The sequence below is a fragment of the Lissotriton vulgaris genome, chromosome 10, assembly GCF_964263255.1.
Source record: "Lissotriton vulgaris chromosome 10, aLisVul1.2, whole genome shotgun sequence".
NCBI lineage: Eukaryota > Metazoa > Chordata > Amphibia > Caudata > Salamandridae > Lissotriton > Lissotriton vulgaris.
In genome coordinates this window covers 45,862,683-45,887,401 of record NC_141698.1, presented here as the reverse complement: position 1 = coordinate 45,887,401, position 24,719 = coordinate 45,862,683, and the positions used below count along the sequence as shown (strand labels likewise).

The window sequence follows — 24,719 nt, the reverse complement described above, 5'->3', positions numbered from 1 at the left end:
GTTGGAATAGTAAATTCAATAGGTTCAGTGTCCAGCACCTACCCCAATTAAATGTAGATTGGAGTGGGAATAGTAAATTAAATAGGTTCAGTGTCCAGCACCTACCCCAATTAAATGTAGATTGGATTTGGAATAGTAAATTAAATAGGTTCACTGTCCAGCACCTACCCCAATTATAGGTAGATTGGAGTGGGAATAGTAAATTAAATAGGTTCAGTGTCCTGCACCTACCCTAATTAAATGTAGATTGGAGTTGGAATAGTAAATTAAATAGGTTCACTGTCCAGTACCTACCCCAATTAAATGTAGATTGGAGTTGGCATAGTAATTTAAATAAGTTAAGTGTTTAGTATTAATTTAAATGTTATTTATATTGGAGTTGGATTAGTAAATGTATTATGTTCAGTGTCCAGCATCTACTTAAATAAAATGTAGATTTATGTGTGAATACTAAATTGATAACAATAGTTTAGTAGATATGTTAAAAATTATAATATCTATATATCAAGTTTAAAATAATTTATTTTTATATATTGGTAGTCATGATTTTATGATAGGTAGTAGACCAAAATTACACAGTTTTAAAAAAGAACATTTCTTTATTGGTTCATATAGTACAGAAAGCAAATAATACATGTTTCATAAATGAATGTATACAATTTCAACAAATAAATAGAAGTAAATTGTCAATACTGGTAATTACTTTTAGAGCATACCACAAAAAAGGGCCTAAATATCTGCTCCCACGGTTCAAGCCGTACATACCAAGTCGGAACTTGAGGTCATCAGACATGTGTCTCCTAACAGTCCCCAGATTTAGACTAGCCACCAAAGGAGGAAGATCTCTTGCCGTCCTTGGTACTAAAGCCTGGAATAAACTCCCACAAAGCCTACGGCAAATCCCCACTGAAATCGAATTCAGGATAGCCCTGAAAACCTGGATTTTCAATTTACCAGACACGGCTAGTAAACAGTTAGTCTAGGCTCAAATAAACCTTCAGGTACTTTGAAAGTGATGTGAGTAGTATTTCCGGCCCACCATTCTAGGCTACGGTTTTTACAGCGCCAAGATGCTCCGTGGAGCGATAGCATGCGCTCTATAAAAACTATTTTACAATTACAATTACAATTACAATTACAATTACAAATAATGTTTCATATTTTGGATAATTTTCCAGTAAAAAATGTTTTTGGTATATGTAAATAATATAGTAAATGACAAAACATTGAAGAATACAATATATAGAGTATATACATTTTAAGAGAAATAAAAATAAATCCAAATTGTTATTAAATGACATAGTAATACATTTTTAACATATAAATGTGCAGTTCAATATATCTTATATATGTTGATATATTTTCAAATAACAACATAGATATTATTTATTGTTAATATCATACAATAAACATATTTTTATAACATTTTTTAATTATAATATCAGTTACATATTTTTAATTTATTAATATTAATGTTATAATATTAATATTAATAATTTAAAAACATTAGTAAATTTTTTTAAATAAATACAGAAAAAATAAACATTTATTTTCACCATTTTTAACACAAAGGGCTCCATTACGATGTGGGGCGGATCGCCACCGCCATGGTGGCGGTGGCGATCTGCCCGACACAAATGCCCACCCGCCACCCTTTTCCCCCCATCACATTACAATGGCGGGGGGTCGCCTTGCGGCCGGGGCGGAAAAGGAATAATATGCTGGCGGTGTCTAATAGACACCGCCAGACATATTATGGTGCGTGGTGTTCAGTGCCTTTCCGCGGCGGCGATGCCGCCACGGAAAGGAATGCGGTCTTCCCTTTGGGGGCCCCCTGTGGGCCCCCAGAGTGAAGTACAGGTGGGGGGTGCACGTGGGGGGTACCTGTGGTGCCCCCCTTCATTGTCATTTGCAAAGCGGCAGGCACCGCGCGGTGCCTGCCGCTTTGCAAATGACAATGTTAAATTCAATTTTCAGCATTGTGGCGGGCGGTGCAGAGAGCACCGCCCGCCACAATGCTGAAAATACAGGATGTGCCCGCCACTGTGGCGGGCACATCCTAATGGCACCCCCGGGACCCCCTTATGGCACAAAAACAAAAATAAATTGCAGAGATGTGAAAAATTAAATTATACAGTTTTACAAATTTTCTACTAGTAAAATAAATTTAATTGACATTTATTTCACTATTTCTTTGGTAATACTATCATTTGGGTCTTTTATTTTGTAACCGCTCTTAGTCTTTTTGGGTCATTTTAGAAGATTCAAGCTCGCGGTTGGAAGCTACTTCATGTCTGAGAAGGATTTGTGAAGAACCAAGACTTTCCATTAGTCATGACCTTGTGTTTGTCCGGAAAAAACATCAGGTATTTAATGCCCATATCCCTTAGAGCTCGTTTCACTCCTTCGAAGGTGCGTCGCAACTGCTGCATCTTGAGGGTATAGTCGTGGAAAAAACGCACTGACGCGTTTTCGTATAGGAGGTCTGAATGAAATCGCAAAGCTTGCAGGATGGTGTTCCGGTCCCTATAGTTGAGGATTTGGCAATGATTGTTCTAGGGGAGGCCAAAGGATTTGGTGGGGAACCGTGGCCCTGTGCACCCTCTCAACAGTAAAGAAGGTGGAAAGCTGCTTTGGTTTGAGGTGATTCAGGATTAAGTCCTCGAGAAAAAGGTCCATTCTAGGCATTTGACCCCTTCCGGGACCCCCATCACTCTGGCGGGCCCTCCCCTCCTGATCTTTGAGCCTCAGAGCCACCTGGCAGTGTTGGTGAGTCAGTTGTTGAACTTCTCCCTCTAGCGTACGTATGGCAGTTTGCAGATCTGTAATTTTCGTCTCCGCCGTTGTAACCCACTCCAACGTGTTGTTCATGTCTTCTCTTAGGAGCTGCATTTCAATCGAGACTTTGTCAATTTATGTTTCCAACATCATTCTCAGGACCTGTATAGCTGTCATGATGGAGCTGAGCGATGGTTCGGAGGCTTCAGCTGGACCTCCCGAGGCGTCGTCATCTGTGGCGGACCATTTCTGAACCGCATATTTCTCCAGTTTGTAGTATTGCAGCGGGAGGAGGGCTCTTCCGGCTTCATCGCTGGAGTGTGCCAAACGCTTTGCAAGCAATGTTTCAGTAGTTTTAAAGTCTCTCTCAGCCCCTCCGGGGGAAAGGTGGGGGTAATCAATGATACGTTATGTTATGTTATGTTATATATGCTTGTATAGCGCACGGCTGCCCCAGCCAAGTGGCGTCCCGGCGCTAGCTGTTCGTATCCAGAGGAGGCTGCTGCTGATGGAACTGCAGGTGAAATAACATAACTAACGGAAGAGGTGAGTTTTGATGGCTTTTCTGAAGGATAGAAGATCCTTCTGTCCACAAATCTGGGCTGGAAGTTCATTCCAAAGTTTAGCTGCTAGGTATCTAAATGAGCGACCGCCCATCCGAGCTAATTTGATGCGGGTATACCTTGCGCACTTAGTGTCTAGCCAGTTTGTACGAACGTGGTTCATTCCTCTTCCAACTGCATTGATCACCCCACTGAAAGTTCAGGGAAAGACATCATCCACCAGGCTCAGATATGTTCCCAGGGGCCAGGCAATCGCCGTGGATCGTTCCGACATGACTCTCTTCCATGCAGCCGGGTGAGACCACCCTGGCCGTCCGGCCATTGTGGGAGTCTGGGGTCCTTTTAACAAGGACTCGAGGCGCGAAGTCAGGTATGTCCCTCAATTCGGCCACCCATGTAGGCCTCAGCTCACTTGCCTTGCACCGTAACACATTCAGGGACATCACCGCGTGTGATGCCTATCAGATTCTCCCTGCAGTGTCGTCAATAGTTCAGGGCCTTAGCTCTGGGAGTATGTATCCCCTGTGTACCGTTTTTTCGGGGGCGCAACAGCAGGGTGTTCACTGAAATGCTGGGTGGTGGACCGGTCTTAATTATGGGTGTCTTTGATGCATCCCCCTACGGAGAGTTACAGCTTTCTTTGAACGGCTGCACCCCAGCACGACCACTTACCCGTATTCCGCTGGTGTACTGTCTGTGGTTGGGGTCGGTCCCGATCTGTGGACGCATCTACTCAGGAACACCGCTGTGAGGTCGGTAGCACGCTCGCAACATCTCCCTTGGCCCTCACCCAGTCGGGCTCCTGTGTAACATCCGCTCATCAGTTCCCCCGTCTCACACCGCTCCCGCTGGCTTGCACTCGAACTCCGCCCCTCACCTCCGGAGGCCTCCACACACGTTCGGCCGCATAGTTTCACATTCGGCTATCTCAGCCATTACCGGTTACAGCTTGTCGCAGGTGGGTGCATTTCAATTCGGTTGATTTCCGCTGGCTCTGCGGACAACAGCAACCACGTTGGAAAAAACAATGCTGCCCTGCGGTACTTTGTGTGGGGGCATTTATGGCTGGAGCATGGGCATTCACATGCATCCATCCATGTATTTTGACACTATCCAGATTTACGAAATAAGTTTGCAACAAAAGTATGTGCCTATCCATCAGAAGCATAACAAGGAGAAATACCTTTATTATCCTTGCTACTCCTTGTATTCTTCCTTGCACATGTCCTGTATTCTGTAGCACACATACAAACAGGAATACGCCACCAAGAATAGTTTTTGTGGAGGGAGTTATCCCATCCTGCACACAAACTATTCTTACCACAGGCACTCTTTCATATTGGCGTAAGGCTGCCTGTGTTGGCTCTAGGTTTCCACAAGGGTACCAGAGAAAGGAGAGAGCAGGAGTGCTCCATATCTTAATGATGCCATATTTCTGCACTCTCCCTTTCATTCAGTGCAGCAGCAAGTTCCCTTGCTCTGCTGCATTTCATAAAAGATTAGTAAATTTGGGTCTTAGTATTCAGGTTCTTATAGACAACTAGTATTTAAAGAAGCAAGAACCATTTAACTAGCTGGTTATAGTGGTATTATAGGTACTCAACATTACTAAGTACCCCACCTCTTGACACTCATGATCAAGCCTGCTTAAAAATCTCACCTCTGCAATTATGCCCAAGTCAATTTCAGGGGGTTTAACCTGCAAATGTTAATGGGGGGAAATGCCAACTAGTTAAAGGTAGAGATGGATTTTGATGCTGACGTTTGCTTGCCATTCACCATTTTGGAGAGGGGAACTCATGATAGAGTTTTCTTTTATCTCAACGACTATTCCATTCATCCATTTTTATTAAGGTATAGATCTCAAAAATAGGTCCACCTAAAAGGTTAAAGAGAATCACACTATGAAGTAAAATGGTACACTATGCAAATAGAGACCTTTACCATAAAATATTATTTGTATAATCAAAAGAGACAAATCACTCAATTTTTAGAAGGATAAAAATAAAAAGTGTAGCAGCATACCATGAAAGCACAATTTTTTAACACATAAAATCACAGCCATAACATCGTCAGGGGATATATCTTGAAAAAGAAATAAGAAAATGCTTATAAAAAGATAACTGTACATCCTTCGACCTAGCAGCAATAGTTAAGTGCAAAATTCAGGTAATAAAAATAACATTAAAGAGGAAAAGATCAAGTATAACAATGAGATTGGATTATAAAATACAGTTACAATTCCTTGATCGCAAAAATAAATAGAATTACTTAGGTACACAATTACAATCAATACAAAAGGAAAAGAGGAAAGGGATCTAATTAGTCAAACCCACAAAAGGATGACTGCATTAAGTCTAGCAGCAACAGTTCAGTGCAGAGTTCCACAACTAAATCCATGACTAATGTGGGACTCTTTAGAATCGATCAAAATAAAAACGATAAAGAGAAATGAAGAGCAATAGAATGATAGGCTGGATACAATTAAACTTAAAGCTCCTCTACCGCAGTAACTAGTTATAAATTATTTGAGTACATTAATTCTACTAGAAATAAAATGGGAGCCAGTAATTGAATCTGTAGTTAGGAAAGAGCATATAAAATCCTTGTGCCCAGGCCCCCCTGTCTAGGCAGAAATTTAAGATTCGACTAGAGCACATTAAAAAACAGTGACTAAATTCAGAACCCAAGAGTATTACATTTTACCGTATGTAAAAAATATCGATCACCAAGCTGTGGAACTTAAAAATAAAAATGGTCAATGTTGCAAACTCTGATTGGCAAAATGCGTCTGGGACAAAATAGAGTTTTCTGTGTAGTTACAGGCAAATATTGCAGAGAGAGCAACACAGAGGTAAGACTGTGATTAAGGAAAATGTATGCTATGCATGTTGTGGACAAACATTGTCAGCCACTACTTGGCCGCCAGATCCCTGAGGTCATCCTTCATGGGCCCAGGTTGCGTCCCCAGAATTTGCCTCGCCCGGGCTGGGGGCAGATCTTTCAGGCTTCTGGGAGCTGAAGCGTGGAACCACCCCCAGCTTCTCTCAGGTCTAAAGCTGACCTGACGGTTTTTAGGAAGCTTCTCAAAACCTGGCTCTTTCAGTGCTAGGTGTGTGTGTCAGGTCTGTTAGTTTGAGGCCCTTAGTGCTGAGACACTCTTGCTGAGTAGCCGTGCGCTCTATAAATGTGTGTCATTTATTCATTCATTGTTTGCTGGTGAGGGGCGCCAGCACTCATGTTTGGAGCCCAGAATGTCATTTTCTTCAACAGACTTTAATCCAGAACAAGGGAAAGAAATGCAAATAAGGAAGGGAGGGGGGAGATTGTGAAATGGTAACAAGATAAAAAACGGTGTCAAAAATAATCCTGTAAGAGACAGGAAGGTTGGTGGAAGAAAGGAGCATGAGGTGGGATTAAGGCTATTCAAACTTGATATGCAGCAGGCCTGGCATTCTGGTATCCTCTATTGCCAGCAGCTGACTCTTTAGGGAAATGTTGGACCTTCACACATTTATAAATAAACTCTCGACCTAGGAAGGAAAACCCAAGTACAGATTGTTTGCAGTCTAATAAATCAGAAAGCATCAGCGCAACAACAGCCTTTTCCATTGGAGAAAGGCAAAGATTAGGACCAATGCTTCTTAAACATCAAAAACAAATTAAACCAGCCCAATGTCTGCTAAGGGTTGGGGTATCGATATAGAGAACCTCTGGATACATCATCATCCTCTTTTTCACAGTGCATAGTCACAGAACTGGTCAAAGCCTTTGCCCACCCAGACCACTACCGCAACCTCAGCATCATCCTGAACAGTAAGCTATCTATGAAGAAACAAGTCAATGCAGTCTCATTTGCCTGCTCCCACACCCTTAGCATGCGCTGCAAGATCTTCAGGTGGCTCCCAGTCAGCACTCAAAGGGCCATCAGGTAGGCCCTTGCAATCAGCAGACTGGACTACAGAAACACACTCTACATAGGAATCACTGCAGGCCTCCTGAAGAGACTCTAGACCGTAACAAACTCAGCAGCAAGGCTCATCCTCAAATTCCCCAGAAGGACCCACTTCACACCCCATCTCAAGAAACTTCACTAGCTTCTGATGAAGAAGAGATACCAGTTCGAAATGCTTACCCATGGCTTGCCCAACCAAGAACCAGCACAAATAAAAAAACAACTGACCTTCCATCAACCAACCAGACACTTTTGATCTGCCTCCCTCTCCCTTTTGAGACACCCTGGGGATCCACGGAACCAATGTTTCTTCTTGCACCTGGCGGCCAAGAAATGGAGCAATATTCCCCTGCATCTTAGAACCGCACTGTCACTCCATCCTGATCCTTTTTGGTGTTTCTTCAGTAGTCGTTACGTAATCAGGCAGAAAAGCTTAGAGCCTAATTATAAATTTTGGCACAGTTGCACCGGGTCTCTCCCAGCGCGGCCACACTAAAGCCATTCAAAGAACCCGCCTGTTACGGATTATTCTTGTGCAGGCGGACAGTCATTTTGCCGTTCCTATGGCAGTTCCAGAAAAGCAGGCACCCCAATGAAAACTGCCAAAATATTCCAGCACGTAATAGACTGGGAAGTCCATGTTGTGCTAGAGCTGGGGGTGCAAGCAGACGGGGGACACATGTTGTGCCCACCATGCATGCATCCCCATGGCGGGGGCATGAGGATCCTGTAGGGCCCATTTGTTTCCCCACCACCAGCCTTTTCATGGTGGACTCACTCCTAAGAAAAGGCTGGTGGTAGGGAAACTCGTAAAATGCACAGAAAAACAACATCAAGAAGGATGGCTCCAGCCTTGGAAATGTATAATGTGAAAGCCCTAGGGGCTGTTTTATATGGTGTCGAGTTGTGGGGCTAGTCACATATCGATTGTATTTCAGTACACCTTTTTCTCCTTTAGGTCAGGAAATGGCCCAAAAGAAAATTTGCCATAAGATTGAATGTAGAATTCTGATTTATTGGTATTGGTAATGGACAACCCCTATATTGGAGTCCTACCGTGAAAGTATCAAAGATTTTTTGACCTCACAGTATGCCCGGAAAATATCATGGCTCTGTGCCGTCAAACCCCTACTCTTGAGATTGAAATTGGATGAATATTCAACCTTACAGAGAGTATATGTCATATTGGTAAGGCGAGCCTAAAGGGACGATTTTGGGAAAGTGTGGCAATTGATAATATTAGAGAGTGTAAGGGCTCCTTGCCAGTGTCTTTTATTGATCGGAAACCAATAGCCGCCTATGAAAGAACAATTGACAAAATCATCCCCCCACTGGCGAAGAAACTTTACCTCCAACTCAAGAATGGCACTCTACCTATATAATCATTTATGTGCAGATGGCAACAGGAAAAAGGCTAATTTTATGAACTGTATGTAGGCTGTGAAGGGTGTTCTGAATTGCTTATCCATGTCTTGTTTGTTTGCTCCTTTTACAAATGTAGATGTGCAAAATGCAATGTTCCCTTACGTAAAAATCTGGGTTGTAGGAAGCGTAAGGAAGCATTTAGAATACTGCAGAGTGAGACTGGTCAGATTGTAATTTTTTGGTGTGGCCATGTTTTTAAAGTCATTTTGGATTAGGCGAACCAAGATTCTACAGTCTGCTACTGGTTTTTTATATGAATTGTTTGATGTTGATGAAGTTTTGTGGTGGATATTTATGCTGCACATTTTATCTGTGGTTTTAGTTTCTTGTTATTTTAGGAAAAAGGTTATGACATGAATTTCTGTGGTTTTTATATTGTGTTTTTAACCGTTAATTTGTATCTATTGATATTTATATGTGTATTTTTAATTATGTATATGTGTAATGTGGTTTTATGATCCTTGGTCAAAATAAAGTCTATGATGTTGATGATGAATAGCAAAAAAACTGTAAACTTATGCAAAAGTGTAAGTTTACCTGTGTAAATCAGGTCCTTGGTTTTTATTCGGAAGGAAGATGGTATAGTAGTCAATCCGCCTTAAAATGTACAACAATATAATAATATTTTTTACCATTCTGCTTACTGTCTTGTCTATCTTATTGTGGCACTCAGGGTGAGTGGTTGGTGAATATATTGCCAAGCATTAAAGTGTTCCTGTTTTCCTTCCACACAGTTTCTTTCGTTCACATGGACCTTGTGCAGATTTTTCTAGGTTCAAGTAGAAGCAGTCAAGTTCCTATATATATGCTGTGGGTGTTTACTTAGGTTTCACCAAAGATTCACAGACTTTCGTCTAGACTAAAAGGAGTAACTGCATTCTAGGAAAGTTTTCAATTCAGGAGAAAAGTCTTCCAGGCTCTCGTGAGCATGCCTCTCCTCTTCTTTGTTAAAATAGTCTGTGAAACAGTAATATACCTCTTCTGGAAACTGGTTTATATGTATGTAACTATGTATGTATAGGTATCGCCAATGTCTGATTACAAGGGTAGCATGTTTTGAAGAACAAGAGAGGACTGCATTGTGCTGAAGAGTCCCATAAAGAGATTAATCATTAGCTCTTTTCTAAACTGTAACATGTGTTGGGACAGTACTCATGGACACAGGGATATGTTTCCAGTTGTGGGGTTCATGAATGGAATTGTCATGGTATATTGTTTTCTACTTTTTTGCACTACTTAATCTCCAGTTTGATGATGCTCAAGCTGCCGGTGTCAAGAGAATCACCAGAGATGGTAAACTTTTGAACCAGACTGTTGTTATGGCTGTTTACATATGCTGGTCCTTTAGAGTCATGTTTGTGTTGTTGTTTTTGCAACTCTCGATTGATTTTTGGGTGCATACTATACATTTTTTTTATCTGCTTTTGATACTCTGATGTATGGTTTTGCTCCCAATAAAATCAGATTGAAAATTTAAAAACATGAAAAGAGAATTCTTAGCACAACTTTACCTGACTTGGGAAAATACATTTTGGCCTAACCTTTTTTCCATTGTTTGAAAGTTGCAGACCCTCAATAGTTTGCCCTTTAATTGCCATCTGGGACAGCTTAACAAACACTCTTTCATGTAGAATCCTCTTTCATTCCATTTTCAAATTTCCTGAAAATAACATTTATTTAAAGCAGAGATAGGACAGCAAGCGGCTGAACAACATTCACTGTGACAAATAAAGCTTAATTTGGAAACCAGAAAACATGCTTGAAATAAATTAATTGAATTTCTATTTACATATAGTTGTACAGAACATCAGTGGTACAAGAGAAACCAAATGTTCAGCTCTTAGGTTTAATCATAAGACAACTTATCCAAAAAAAAACTATTTATTTTTATTGGATAAGGAAGATTTTGAAATTAGATAGGCTTTTGTGTTCATTTCTGGTCTTATGAAAATGATGTATATTTTGGGAGTAAAGATGCAGTACAAAAGGCCAGCTCCAGAAGCCAAGATTGCAAAAATCTCAACCGCAACAAGGTATTTTCCTTTTGTGCTGAGATAGGCTGGGATAAAAGACAACCAGACACTGACAAACACCAGCATACTGAAAGTGATGAACTTGGCTTCATTGAAGCTGTCAGGCAAATTCCGGGCAAAGAAAGCAACCACAAAACTTATACAAGCCAATAGTCCCAAAATGGTCAACATGCAGTAGAACAGTACGATGGACCCTTCATTGCATTCTGCTATTATCTTCCCATTCATAGACTTAGTGTTAAGTTGAGGGAAAGGAGGGGATGTCACCAGCCAGATGGCTCCGATAGCAGACTGGGTTAATGAAGAAACCAGAACAATGGAGGAGGAAGTTCTGGAGCCAATCCATCTGCTTAAGTTGCTGTTGGGTTTGGTGGCCCTGAAAGCAATGACCACTGTTATTGTTTTGGCCAATAAACAGGAGACACAGAGGGAGAATGATATTCCAAAAATTACCTGGCGGAACATGCAGGTCACCTTTCTAGGCAGACCAATAAAAACCAAGGGACAGATGAAGCACAGCATAAGGGAACCAAGGAGAATGTAGCTGAGTTGAAGGTTGTTTGCTCTCACCACTGGGGTGTGACGATACCGTAGGAAAATCCACATGACCCATGTGGCATTGAGGAAAAAGATGACAGAGATCAAAACTAATATTAGTCCCAGGGGTTCCTCAAAAGAAAGAAATTCAGTTTCCTTTGGGATACAGCGATCTCTTTCCAGGCTTGACCATTGATCATCTGGGCACTTCATACAGTCTAAGGAATCTGAAGAAGAAAAACAATATTTTGCTTTTATAGAAAGATAAATCTAATGCCATAGAGAATATATAAGTAGCTAAAACTAACAAATGTACAGACAATCAAGAAAAGGTATTCTACATATAAAGGGCAATGTCGTGTAATTACATTCATGGCTATTTTCACACTGACTAAAAAAAAATGGCTTTGTCTACTTGGTGATTTTTTGGTTGCAAAGTTTGCAATTCACAAACAAATCACAGGCTTTGAAATTTCAAAAACATAACTCTCAATTACTAAAGGTTCTTTTGAGTTGGAAAGGTATTCCTGACTCACAAAGTGTCTTTTGCAACCCAATCTAAATTGAAAATGGTAGTGACATAAAAGGGGAATCCTCCTCCTCATTTCAAATTGTAATGAGATGTAAATATTCTTTGTGAATCCAAGTGCACTCACAAAAGAGCAGATAGTAAGACTTCACACAGATTGGTGTCCCACTTGCAAACTGGAAAATGTACTTTTGTGATCTCTTCAACCCTGCAAATCTTGTTTGCGGGCCTTGGGACTTATCGTGGGCTAGAGGACCAGTATATGCTCCCCTTATGTCATTCCATGGATGCCCTATTTCACTTTTAAAAACTGCTTAAACATTTTGGCCTGCAGGATTTGTAAATGTTGGAATGTAGGTCTACTGTTCACTGCAAGTCTCTATCCCTGCATTTCTATCTACTCATAGGGCGTTTCAAAATGCCTCAAGCCTCATAAATAGTAAGGAAGTCCACATTGGTTCTTTCAGAGTCATTCATGAAGACATATTAAAACTGAGTTGGGGATCAATAAATGTATTCCCAAGAAAACTACTAGTCAGACGTACATATGCGATAATCAGAAACGTTTCTGAAAAGATTTTGAGTAAACATAATGGTGCTCCAAAAGAAGACAGACAGCACAGTGCATATATGTTGTGATAAAGTTTCTGGTGAAAATTAGTAAAAAGCCACAATTTTCAAGTAAATTCCTGGCATTTTCCTCCTGACAAATATAGGCAGGGTTAACCTGCTGATACTGATCACAAACCTTATAATTGTAATTGTGTGGTAGCAGTAGTTACTACTCATATCATCATTAACGAGCCACTTATAATGTGGGCTCTAATAGATAAAAAACACCTTTGCTGTATTGTTGCATTACGTTGAGTTGATGAGTCACTGATTGCGAAAGGTCAAAGCTCACCTAAGAGCTCACGTTCCCTGAAGATGGCAAGTAGAGATTGCTTCAAGGCAAGCCGAGTAGCTGATTATAATGTACACACAGTTTATGAATTGCCTACTGCCTCATTTGCTCTTGAAAGATGATACTGTCTCACTAGTGAGATTGATTGGTGAGTAGTCCTCTGATGCTGAAGTCTATCTATATTGTAGTGAAATTCTTATCTCAATGTAAGAACTTTTTTCAGAGAGCTTTAAATCATATTAGAACATTGGAATGTTGAGCGCTCCATTGAAGACAATGGAGTTCTCCAGGCTTCTAATGGCAGGTAGAAGCCAGATGCATCAGCATTCCCTTGTGTTGTGTGAACAAAGGCCTCACAGAGCCCAACGGGATTTCAACCCCTTCAGTTTCCGTGAGGTCTTTGTTTTACCAATTAGAAAATTCTGCCCTCTAGGAGCGAAATGTTCTAATAGCCTTAGAGCCCTCCGTAGCAGGCTCTACCTGCCATTACCGGCCCTCACCTTTGGCTGAGGCCTTTAACGCTGGAGCGGGCCTTTGATGGCCAGTAGAGCCCGTTACAGCAGACTTTAAGGGTACATTAGTAAGATTATGATTACACTCACCTGTATAGTTGGTGATGCTCCCATCAGAGCACGTTAAGCAGTGGAAACAACAAGGAGGACGTCCTGAATCTGCTGATATCCGATGTCCTGGAGGACAACTTTCACTACAAACTGACCTAGGCACCTAAGAGAAAGAATGATAGATATGTGTGAGGGGCAGAAAGTAGAGGAGGAGACAGAGAGAGAAAAAGACAGCAATGAAGAACAAGCAATAGATGTAGAGTCAGAGTCGGAGAGTCGGCCTAGGAGTATGTTTAAGCAGGGAGTGAGAAAAAACAAGGTATTTGGAGCCAGGCATAAGGAAATTCTATTCACATAAAGTGGTCACACATTACATACTAACTTTTTGTGAATTCAAAAGAATTTAGCTAACCTATCTATGTATTATTATGTGGGTTTGCAAAATTCCCAGTCAGGGTGGGTTGCAAACTAGCCTACCTCATTACTATTCTAGAAGTAGGTCGCAAATTGCTACTCTCTTAAGTTAGTGGACATCACAGGCAGTGTGGCCAACAGACCACCGTGTCTACTTTCTTTTAAGAAGCAACCTGTTTTCCTTAAAACAAGCTTGGATATGTTTAAAGTAAAATAATATATATTTATTTGTTTAAAAGTTGTCAGGGGCCCCTGGGTCACTACCCACTCCCAAACAAACATTTCTATTACATTCACAAAGGGGAACATGCCCCACGGAACACTGTATGGCCCACAGAGTGCTTGGTTCAGCGCTTGGATACCTCAAAGTTGAGTTGTGACCTACACAAATACATGTAACTTAACATAAGATAATGATTAGTGTCTTTATCCAACTCAAATAAGTTCTTGTTGATCCTGATTTCTTTTGCATTGTCATTTCTTCTCCCTTTTCCTCCGCATTGTCTTCATTTCTCTCTCTTGATGTAGTTCAAAGTCTGACGAAGAAAAATGTGCCCTCCTCTCCAAAATTAAGTGTTGGTCCTCCAGCTTTATGCAAAACTGGTTTAAGTACTGCTTGCCTAATTGAGGCACAACTAATTTGGTTTTCAAAGTACTCACATGAAAATGGTCAGTTTTTCTGTATCCAACAGTGGACTTTGATAAAATGTATTCTCTGTAGCAACATTTTGCCTCAATGTTTTTGTGCTGCAAACTTTAAGAGCATATGGGTCTCATGGGCAAAAGAGTCTGCTTTTGCATTCCGATTCACTCCCACTTTACCTTAGGGGGGATTCTCTAATTAATTGGCACTCAATTGTCAAAAAAGTCACAACACTCCCACCTATAAATTCATCCAGTTGGTATCATCTTGTCACTCCTAACAGATAGTTATGAGTGCTAGAATAGAGTCTTCAATGAGCCAGCAGACTTCCATCCTAGTAAAAAGTACCTTTCTTTGTAAGGGATTAGAGAACCCTTGCAACACTAAGGTGAGGCTGATGGATGTGAAATGTAAAACATTGTGATGTGACCAACTTTTCTGGTCATGTGATGAGCCTGTTTGTGCATGTACAAGGGGCTCCTTTAATAGCTTGTTCTTTTTTGTCACCTAATTGGTCCTAGTTTGAATACTATGTAGTAGCAATACAGTTGTTTCAAAATGTTCCAGGAGATGGTGAACTACCAACCCCCTCATAAGAGAGTAAGGCATTGTTTAGGACACTATGAAAATAGTGGCATGTTTAGTTAGTGCCCATTTAGAACTTCATGCTTTTTAGAAAAGATTATTAAAATTACAATATATATCCATCATGCATTCAGTCTCAAATTGCGTAGGAAAACAAAAGGGTGTGTTAGCTTTAGGGCTGGGTATTTACACATGGATGTCATGTAGGGGTCGCCATCGGTGTTTATTTAGGATTCATTGAGGCCCATGCCTCTGCCTTTGGAACCACTGGCCTCAGATGTTTACAACCATTGAAAGTAACAGAATGTAAACAGTGTCCTTATCAGCACTGTTTACTTGCTTCAGCTCCCAATTGAGATATAATACTTTGAATGCTATTAAATAAATACATTTAACAGTGCAATGCCCTCTCTTTAGGATATGTCACAAAATTAAATGCATTTTAGAAAACTTTAAACATTTCCAACTTGTTTCAATTTTTTCAAAAAACAATAAAACGATGATAAAACACTCCTCCCCAGTAATTCACAGGACTGATAGTGCCCTACATGCAATCACAAAACAAAACTAATTAATAATGATGTGGGAAATTGGGTTGCTGTTTGAGGGGGATAGGGACCATACTGAAGCAGCAATCCCAGTTCCTGTCAGGGTGAAGCCACAAGTAGATACCAATTTAACCTGTGCTTAACCCTGTTGTAGCAGTCAGGCCTAATTTATAAGCAACGTGTAAAGTATTTACAGACTACTTGAAACGGTAATGAAGTGAAACAAAACACAAGAAAAATCCCAGCCCATGGTAAAAAAATAGAGTTAAATGTATTAAATTATTTGAGATCAAAATGACAAAAATCCAATCAATAGAGCTGGAAATATACAATGTAAAAAATGTAAGTGAATATTGTGACAAAAAATACAAAGAAACAACTGGGGCTAGCTGGTAGTGCCAGACTGGGACGAAGTTCCAGTTGCAGGCCCACAACAATGTAGCTCGGACCAGCTACTGGGACCCAGTTAGGCCAGCTGCAAAGGAGTACCATAAATCCTAGTTGCAGAGTCCTGCGTAGAGGATACGTCGTTCCTGGGTGATTCCCGGGAGGTACGAAGCTGTGATGGGAGGCCCTGCATCCTCATCAGGGATGCTTTTGACAAGGACCTTGTGGTGCGAAGTCCTGCATTGATATGCATTGTGCACCAGCTTGTTCCTAAGAATCTGTGGGACTTGCAATGAGGATCCCAGAAGTGGCGAGGCTGCCATCAACAAGGAACTTACGATGTAAAGGCCTATGTCAATAATGTGTCATGCAGCAGGGGTTTCCTGAAAGCTGCCGGCTCTGCAGATGAACGCAGCAATCCTGAGGGAAAGTCTGATGAAGTGATGTATATCACAGTGGCTCCTATGTTGAATTTTGGGTCTGCAATGCATTCCACTACGGCTATGATGCATTAGTTCTGTTGGAACGCTGTTAGGGAGACAGAGAACCTTCAAGTCTCCTCCCAAGAGTCCAGGACTGGGGTGGCGCCACCTGGGATGGTAGGATGAATAGGACAATTTACCCTGCACACTTTTACTCCCTGTGCCTACCCCGCAGCTTTTGCACCGCAAAATATTATACAATGCAGGGCTTTACAATGCAATCCAACACAACGCATTCCCCATTACAACGCAATTTAGTATTCTAACTCCACAGGGGCGTTACTTTGGGTAATGCATTGTAATAGTTTGCGGTTTAAAGCCCTGTGTTGTAAGAGATTTTGTGGTGTGAAAAAAGTGGGGTAATGGCATGTGGAGTAACGCATGCGGGTTAGAGGATGCTTCCTGGTAGGACTCATAGCAGACAGAGTCCACATGCTGAGTTCAAGGTGGATGGAGTCTTCGATCCCTGAGGCTCTGGTCAGGAGGCCAGCCAACTAGCCCTTGGAGTCCCTCTGAGGCCCTGAGTTCAAGAAGTAGGTCAGTCTTTCACTCAGGCCGCAGGGCAGCAGGCAGCGGGACAGCATGGCAGGATAGTGGTAGACCTCCTTGTAGAGCAGCACAGCAGTCCTTCTAAGTTTCCCTACAGGTGTACTGGAGAGCTGTGTCAAAGGGTCCAATATTTATACCTGGTGCCCACTTTGACATTGGAGAAACTTGCAGAGGTCCCCCTCCCCCGCCCACAAGGTGATAGGAATCCCCTTTCTCCCTGCCCTGGCCCAGGCCAGTCTAGGATCAAAGAAGGTCAGTGTCAAACCCTTTGCGAGAGTGCTAAGGTAAAGCCTTTGTGATGTGTAAGTGTAGTAGGTGACAGTTCCTCCCCCTAATTAAGTCAGAGTGGCCCATCCTACCAATACGTAGCTTCATTTGTCTCACTGTTTAGGAGCAATACATGAAGCCCAACTGTCAGCTACACCTAGTCTTGTGACCCAGGACTGGCTGTAGTCACCAAATGCATAGGACAAGGAAATACCAATGTTCTAAAAGACTCATTTTCAGAATTGTGACTGAAAATCTAAGTTTACAATTAAAGTGGGCTTTAAATTGTAATTGCTTAGATACCAAACCCATACTGTCGACCTTCTTCCAGTTGAAAGTTATACCATATCAAATCTAATGAGGTGTCATCCTATGGTAGAGGTAGACATTGCAGTAGTGAAACATTAATTGTAGAATTTGTCATTACCATGGCATGTAAAAGAAGTACATATCCAACTTTTTAAATACACTGCACCCTGTCCTCTGGGCTATTCTAGGCCTACCATAGGGCTGACGTATATCTATTAAAAAGGAAGGTATGGGCCTGGTAAAAGTTTTTTTTGCCAGGTCTAAAGCTGCACACAGATCCTGGAATGTCAGGCCTCAAACATGTTTAAAAATGCTACTTAAATGGGTGGCACAATAAGCGCTACAGGTCCACTAGTTGCATTTAATTTACAAGTCCTTGGTAGATCATTTAACTAGGGACTTACAAGTACATTAAATATGGCAATTGGGTGTAAACCATTTATACCATGTTTAATGGAGAGAGCATAAGCACTTTACCAGTGGTAAAGTGCCCAGAGTCCTAAAATCCAACGGGTTCAGAAATCACGGGATGACCCTACAGAAGTCCAACACATTAAAAGGTGAAATTCAAGTTAATGAAAGAGTTATTCCTCAATATATGATCCTATGCATTAATAATGATGACCATTATATCTATGCTTCTCCTTGTGATTTAGCAATACATTATTTTTGCAGTATACATTAGGGGTGGTTTAATCCAAAATTCTCAAAAAGTAGTGTAGTAAGGCAAGTTGCTGCTCTGCCTTGCAGGAATGGAGAGAGCTGAAAAGTGAAATATCTGCTAGGATATGGTACTCTTCAGCTCTCTCCCTGTGCTGTGACACCTGTAGGCTTCCTAGCACCAATATAAGCATCCTTGTATCATGGTACAAGGATGCCTGTGTCATGGGCAGGATTGTTTTTGTGCAGGAAGGGCTTCATTTCTGCACGAAAACCATCCAAAGAGGCATTTTCTCTTTCTATATGTAATTCAGAGTGCTTAAGTTTGACTATTTGTCCCCTAATAGGCCACAAGGTGCAAGGGCTCTGACTGGTCCCTTGTTAAAGACTGCTTCACCAGACAGGGTAGAGTGGTCCATAATGGACCTTTCCAGTATGCAAATCAAGACGCTCTAACTTCACAGATACCTACCCTTTGTATAGCAGAAGCTGAGCAATTGCATTCTTAAAATGTATGTTTAGCAGTGTGTATGTGTGAGCAAATGAAAACAGAACCCCAATAGATACTGTAATCTGTTTAGGCCTCCTCAACAACAAACCCATTAATAATGCATGCACATTCTGACCTCAGTGTATTTTCCACCCCAGTTAATGGCGCTGATGTTGACTATGAGTTGCTGGCCAGCTGTGGCACTGGCATCATAGATGCCCACTCTCTCAAAACTGCTGGTGTTGCTGGATGTCATGTGCCAGTACAACACATCAAGCGATGGTGGGGAGTCTCCATTGGCATCGAAGAATGGCTCATTTCCACCAGAGTTCTTCATGCGAGCATTCTTCACATAGTGCAACATCTGTGCAAAAAATAAATCATATCATTAGCAGGAGCAGTGCTTTTTTAAATGTTGTTCAAACTGCATTCCTGTCTTTAGAACTTCACAATATACCAATATGGAGAAAGAGTAAGCCCAGATAGCAATAACAAATCTGACCCTATAACCTTCATTAACCCACAGGTTGTTGTCGCTCTCTCCTGAAGGCTACAATAGTTATTGTATTCGAGAATGTATGTTGAGTATGCAATGCATTGTAAAATGTGGTATGAGCCATGTATAGTGTATCTCATCTGTATGATTTTTATCAGATGATTAGATGCAAAAATAAACAGTGGGATTGGTGCTGGGTACCCAGGAAAACATTAACGGGGACCATGGACTCAAAAACTCACAACCACATTGCAACAAGACATCATCAGGGAGGAGAACATTATATAGGACCTGATTCTTGTGGTCCGTTTATTTTTGATATGTGAGGTAAGTCTTGTTATCAAACTTATAAAAATCATGAGTTTTGCAATAAGCACTGTCTCCTCTCCTCCACCATTCACTTCAGTAGACAAAATCCACTGAAATGTAATAGTGGAACGATCCCAATAAATAAAACCCTCATGCAGATTCTAGTGTGGTCATCACTAAATCCACATATTATGCTCCTTTGTAAGAATATTAATCGAAATTGGGTGCTCTTTATCACACATGATAAATTCCGATCTGAAGTGTGGCTCAATGGTTAGAGCGGCAGACCCTGATGTAGAGGTCTGGCCCGGGACCAGGGTTCAATTCCCCGCCTCGGCGGGTCTTGGGCTCAAACATTCCACGGACCTGATCATTCTCGCCTCAGTGCCTATTCCAATCATGGAGTCCCACTCTGCAACTCTGGGCAATAGCTTGCTTAATCTCCACAATGGCCCCACAACGCTAAGGATGCCTGGCCTCCACCTTGGGGGTGCCCAGGAAAGGAGGCCTCACAGGGAAAGCCAGGATGGGTTCCACAGCGGTATTCATACAAGCGCTTTGAGACCCTTGCGGGTGAGTAGTGCGCTATACAAGTATCAATTTACATTTACAATATATCAGGTGCAATTTCGAAGCCACTGTCAATCAGGGTTGAAGTGTCTTCTAAGTACACTCCAAGACATTAACCGCATCGCTGCGGTGGTGATTTCCGCGCTGCGCGGCTTTTTTTAAAAACCGCGTTACATGGCGAGCTCAGCTCGTCATCAGCACACGCCACCCGTGGCTGATGACGAGCTGAGCTCGTCATCAGCATCGTAGGGGTTAAACACACACTTCTCTGCTGGCTGATTGTAATATACATTCTATACATGTGCTGCCAACAAGTGCACTGTATGTCAAGTAGCAAATTGCAGCACTGGCAACAGAGCTGGGTGTCTGAGGCTCTGGAAAGCTTACAACACACCTTTGGAAAGATGGTGTGAGTGAAATCTGAACCACTGAGGTCTATAAATGTCAAGTTACAAAGTCTATCACTGTCTCTCTCATTCTGGTATGCCTCACGTCCATTCAATCTTTAGTCTCAGACCTCCTGGCACCATGTTGTACCTCCCAGTATCACAGATGGCCATCAGACACTCTTCATATTTTCACATTTGTACGTCCTTTTCCTCCCTTTCTTAATGAAAGGTCCAAAACGTAAGATCCCTCTAATCTGTTGGCCCCTGTTAGCTGAACAAAGGATCAAATTGTGGCTGGTTCACTCAAGGTAAATAAAATGAGTATCATTGACTTGGGTAACAATAAACATCTCATTCAGTGCCAAAATGCAGATAGGGAGAACCTGATCTTTATGACTACAGGTTGTTATTCTCCTCCCATGTATAAATGTTACCAAATACAAGTCTGCAACATACAAATATATATGCTTCACAGGTCTTGCACCTGCCAACCTCGCCCGTGAATGACCATCCCCTTAGATTTCTGACACAGAATAAAGGACATACAGCCCTATTACACATAGGGTGCACTTTCCCACTATACACCCGGTGCACCTTAACACCATGGTTTCTGCAGCAATTCCCCTGCCGTGCTGAAGAACTCAGAAAACAACGCAATCATGACGAGCTCAGCTCGTCATGAGCGTACGAGAGGGGTTAATACAGGGACACCGGGAGCAAACGGGTAATTTGTGCCCTATCATGTTAAATAGGCTGCCCAAAGGACAGCTACGAAGCTTTGCTGCCCTGTGGGCAGTGCATTAAAGTAAAAAATGGAGCAGCTTTGAAGCAGCCGCTCTGTGTTGCATTGGGCAGGTGGCAAACTGCACAGTGGAGAGAGATCCTCTTGCGGGCGGGTGCTGTGATTAACGGCAGCTGCCTGCAAGGGGTTGACTGAGTGGTCCTTAGGTCGCCCTTTACTCCCTCCACAGGGCTGCCATCAGGGGACGCAATGAGGTGATGCACTGTTAATGCACCTCCTGACAGCTTCTTTGCCTCTGCGACTGTCTCTATAATATACCAAAACAGAACAACTAGCCAGTCAGGTTTACTTTTTTTGTGATTTAGAAGACACCCAGCCTGTATGTACTGAGTGTTCCACAAATTTGTTTGTAAAAGTTTTTATTTTATTTTATTCAAATTTTTCATTAACTTCTTTGCATGTCATCAAAGGCTCATTTATCAAAACAATCGAGTAAACATTCAGAAAATAATGTGCGCAATATATACAAGTGTTGGATCTGTACACAGCCAATACTAAAAATTCAGAGACACCAAAAACAACAATATATACAAATCAATTGATACATAAGAGACATTTAACACAAGCACCAGTCCTTCAAATTATATACCAGAAGACAGGCGGACACGGGGATTCAAGGATACTGCCTGCCTGTCTAGAAATGCCTGTGATTGGGTGTTTTGAGGATTGACCCCAGCCTGTGATAAGGAAGAAGGGTGCAACTAGGGACTAAACAATACCACTTTTATTACCCCTAGTTGTTCAATCCTCAAAACACCCAATCACAGGCATTTCTAGACAGGCAGGCAGTATCCTTGAATCCCCGTGTCCGCCTGTCTTCTGGTATATAATTTGAAGGACTGGTGCTTGTGTTAAATGTCTCTTATGTATCAATTGATTTGTATATATTGTTGTTTTTGGTGTCTCTGAATTTTTAGTATTGGCTGTGTACAGATCCAACACTTGTATATATTGCGCACATTATTTTCTGAATGTTTACTCGATTGTTTTGATAAATGAGCCTTTGAGGACATGCAAAGAAGTTAATGAAAAATTTGAATAAAATAAAATAAAAACTTTTACAAACAAATTTGTGGAACACTCAGTACATACAGGCTGGGTGTCTTCTAAATCATAAAAAAAAGTAAACCTGACTGGCTAGTTGTTCAGCTTTGGTAGTTAGTTGAGGTCCAAGCCGGTCAGAGACAGCACCCAAACCTTTCCTGTTGCCCTTCTTGTGTCTATAATATGGCACGGTCACAGAGGCATTGGGATTCCCCCACTTGAAGGAGGCCATGTCCTCATGCAAATGAGGGAACACCCTCTGGTGATAATGCTAGTGGTATGTGTGCTCCAGCTCTATCTGTATTACAGAAAGAGCTTAACATTTGCCTGTGGCACTTTCTGTAACACCAAAGTACCCCAGGGGCAAGCAAAGCAAGTGCATATGCCTTATGCACCACTGGGGGACTTTTCAATTTATGGCCCCAGAAGTTGCAAATGCCCCAATTTGGCGTATGCTACAGAAAAAGCAATTCAGGTGTACTAATCCCATTCTGGGAGTCAAAAGATGTTTTCCAACTCCTAAAACGCGATTGTGAATGACTATTGAATGGGAATCTGGAAGAGCCATATCATAGATGAACCTTTCAAATGCTGATTCAGTACACTATGTATCAATGTTTTGTGACCACAATTTATTTGATAAACGTTGAGAAGTTACAGACTCATCAAAGAAGATGTTAACCCATTTGCAAAAGGGAATTGGTTTCTTATGTGATTTAAAAATAAAGATTTTGGGGAATAGCCAGGAGTCCATGGGGACAGTGACAACTCTCAAAAAGAAATGCATCCCGTTTCATTGAGCAGAATTGGCAATATTAAAAAAAATGTAACTTCAGAACAATTAAAGACTTGGTTATCTGCTGACCCAAGCAGTCCGCCATCCCTGTGATGGCCTCTATGTATATCATAAGTAAGTTTTATTGTTTGATTAATTAAAATCTTTACAAAAACCCCCCAATGTCCATAAAAGCATAGTAAAAATATAATTACATTTATAAATACACCTGATTTTACCATGGTTCCATAATTGTTCAAAAAAGGTATTGTTGCTTTTCATTAAAAACTTGTAAGGGGCTACAATTTGAAACTAGGAACAGCATAACTAAAAAATATGGGGACCTTTTAGGAAAGATGATTGTATTGAGTAAGCCCCAGTGTTCCAAACTTTAATGTTCTTGACCGACTATTTTCGGCCTGCAAATAGTCGGTCAAGAACATTAAAGTTTGTATAGTTTGTCACCACTGTGACGTCAATACTCATTTCTTGTGAAGTTCAACATAGGTGAAGATATGCAATATTCATGACACAATTTCAGGCTATCATCATCAGAAAAATGTATGTCAATTATTATATTCAATTAATGTAAATGTGATGGGTTTACATAGGCCGCTATTAACACCATAAGAGTTAGCAAGGACCTGTTCCTCCTACACCTAAGCTGAAAATGTCTGCTCTAGTTATTTAAATGTGCAAAATGTACTAGTAAATCAACACAGATATACTATAAACAAAAATACACCGGTGGCTCAAAAGCAAAGAAATCTCATTCACACAGTATACGTGTCCTCACCTGCCATGGTTGAAACATCTGAGCATCTGCACACGAATTGTTGACAAAGGGACCTTCTTGATGTTTGCAAGAAATCAGATCATCTAGTGCTTGTGCCAAAGCATAGATTGCATTGTATGCAGAAAAGGTAAATCTTGTGTTATATACTGAAGGATCCAGACCTTGCAGATTTTCCAACCCAGAGCAGAGTCTTTTCCCCATTGAAGCATTTTCTACACCTGTGGTGTTCAGATTCACCCCCCAGATGCAGCTAAATACATGCTCCCAGAACCTTCTCAGAAAAATGTCCTGAGAGTTCTTAGATGGATGAATTCCATAGATGAATTCTCTAAATCCAGGGATTTCTCTGTTGGACACTGCCATGCCCAATGTGCCATTTAGCATTTCCCATAATTCTCTTGTGGTAAACATTAAAGAAGGCATCAAGCTTGTTATTCCAATCCACATTTTGCCATGGAATCCCAGCACTGCTAGTTCCTTCATTAATGGGACAATGTGAGCCTCAAAGGCATAGCAGATAATGACAGTGGCCGTGGATCGATGCATTATCCTTATGACATGGTCTAAGGAGGAACGGTTGGGAACAGTTGGCAGGGTCTCAAAGAACTCAATGCAAATCCTCCTTTTCTCTGCTTCTTGCTTTAGCTTTTGACTGCCTTGGAGGCAAATATCATTGTTTGAAATCAAGATTCCTATCCATGTCCATCCAAATAGGAGCAAAAGCTGCACTAGTGCCAGAGGTTGGATGTCGACACTTGTCACAGTCCGGAGGAAAGACGGGAACTGCAATTTGTCACTCAGAGTGGGGAGTGCCGCTCCATGGCTGATCTGTTTAGAAGAGACAAAGTGTGTTATCCCAATAAACTGTCAGAATAAGTATTTGGACAATGTAAATTAGTTATCCGTTGGTTTAGTAA

At 41.4% G+C, this 24,719-nt stretch overlaps 1 protein-coding gene across 1 annotated transcript in view; it reads right to left on the bottom strand.

Moving 5' to 3' along the window:
• Window positions 1-10,598: 10,598 nt before the first annotated feature.
• The window catches only part of LOC147684542 (extracellular calcium-sensing receptor-like), a 30,373-nt gene continuing 16,252 nt past the window's right edge, over window positions 10,599-24,719 (bottom strand). The window contains exons 3-6 of the mRNA XM_086939701.1: window positions 23,803-24,630; window positions 18,758-18,985; window positions 13,327-13,450; window positions 10,599-11,518 (exon numbers count right to left, since the gene is read on the bottom strand). Of these exons, the coding sequence (XP_086795827.1) occupies window positions 10,599-11,518; window positions 13,327-13,450; window positions 18,758-18,985; window positions 23,803-24,630 (2,100 nt within the window). The remainder of the gene's footprint in view (window positions 11,519-13,326; window positions 13,451-18,757; window positions 18,986-23,802; window positions 24,631-24,719) is intronic.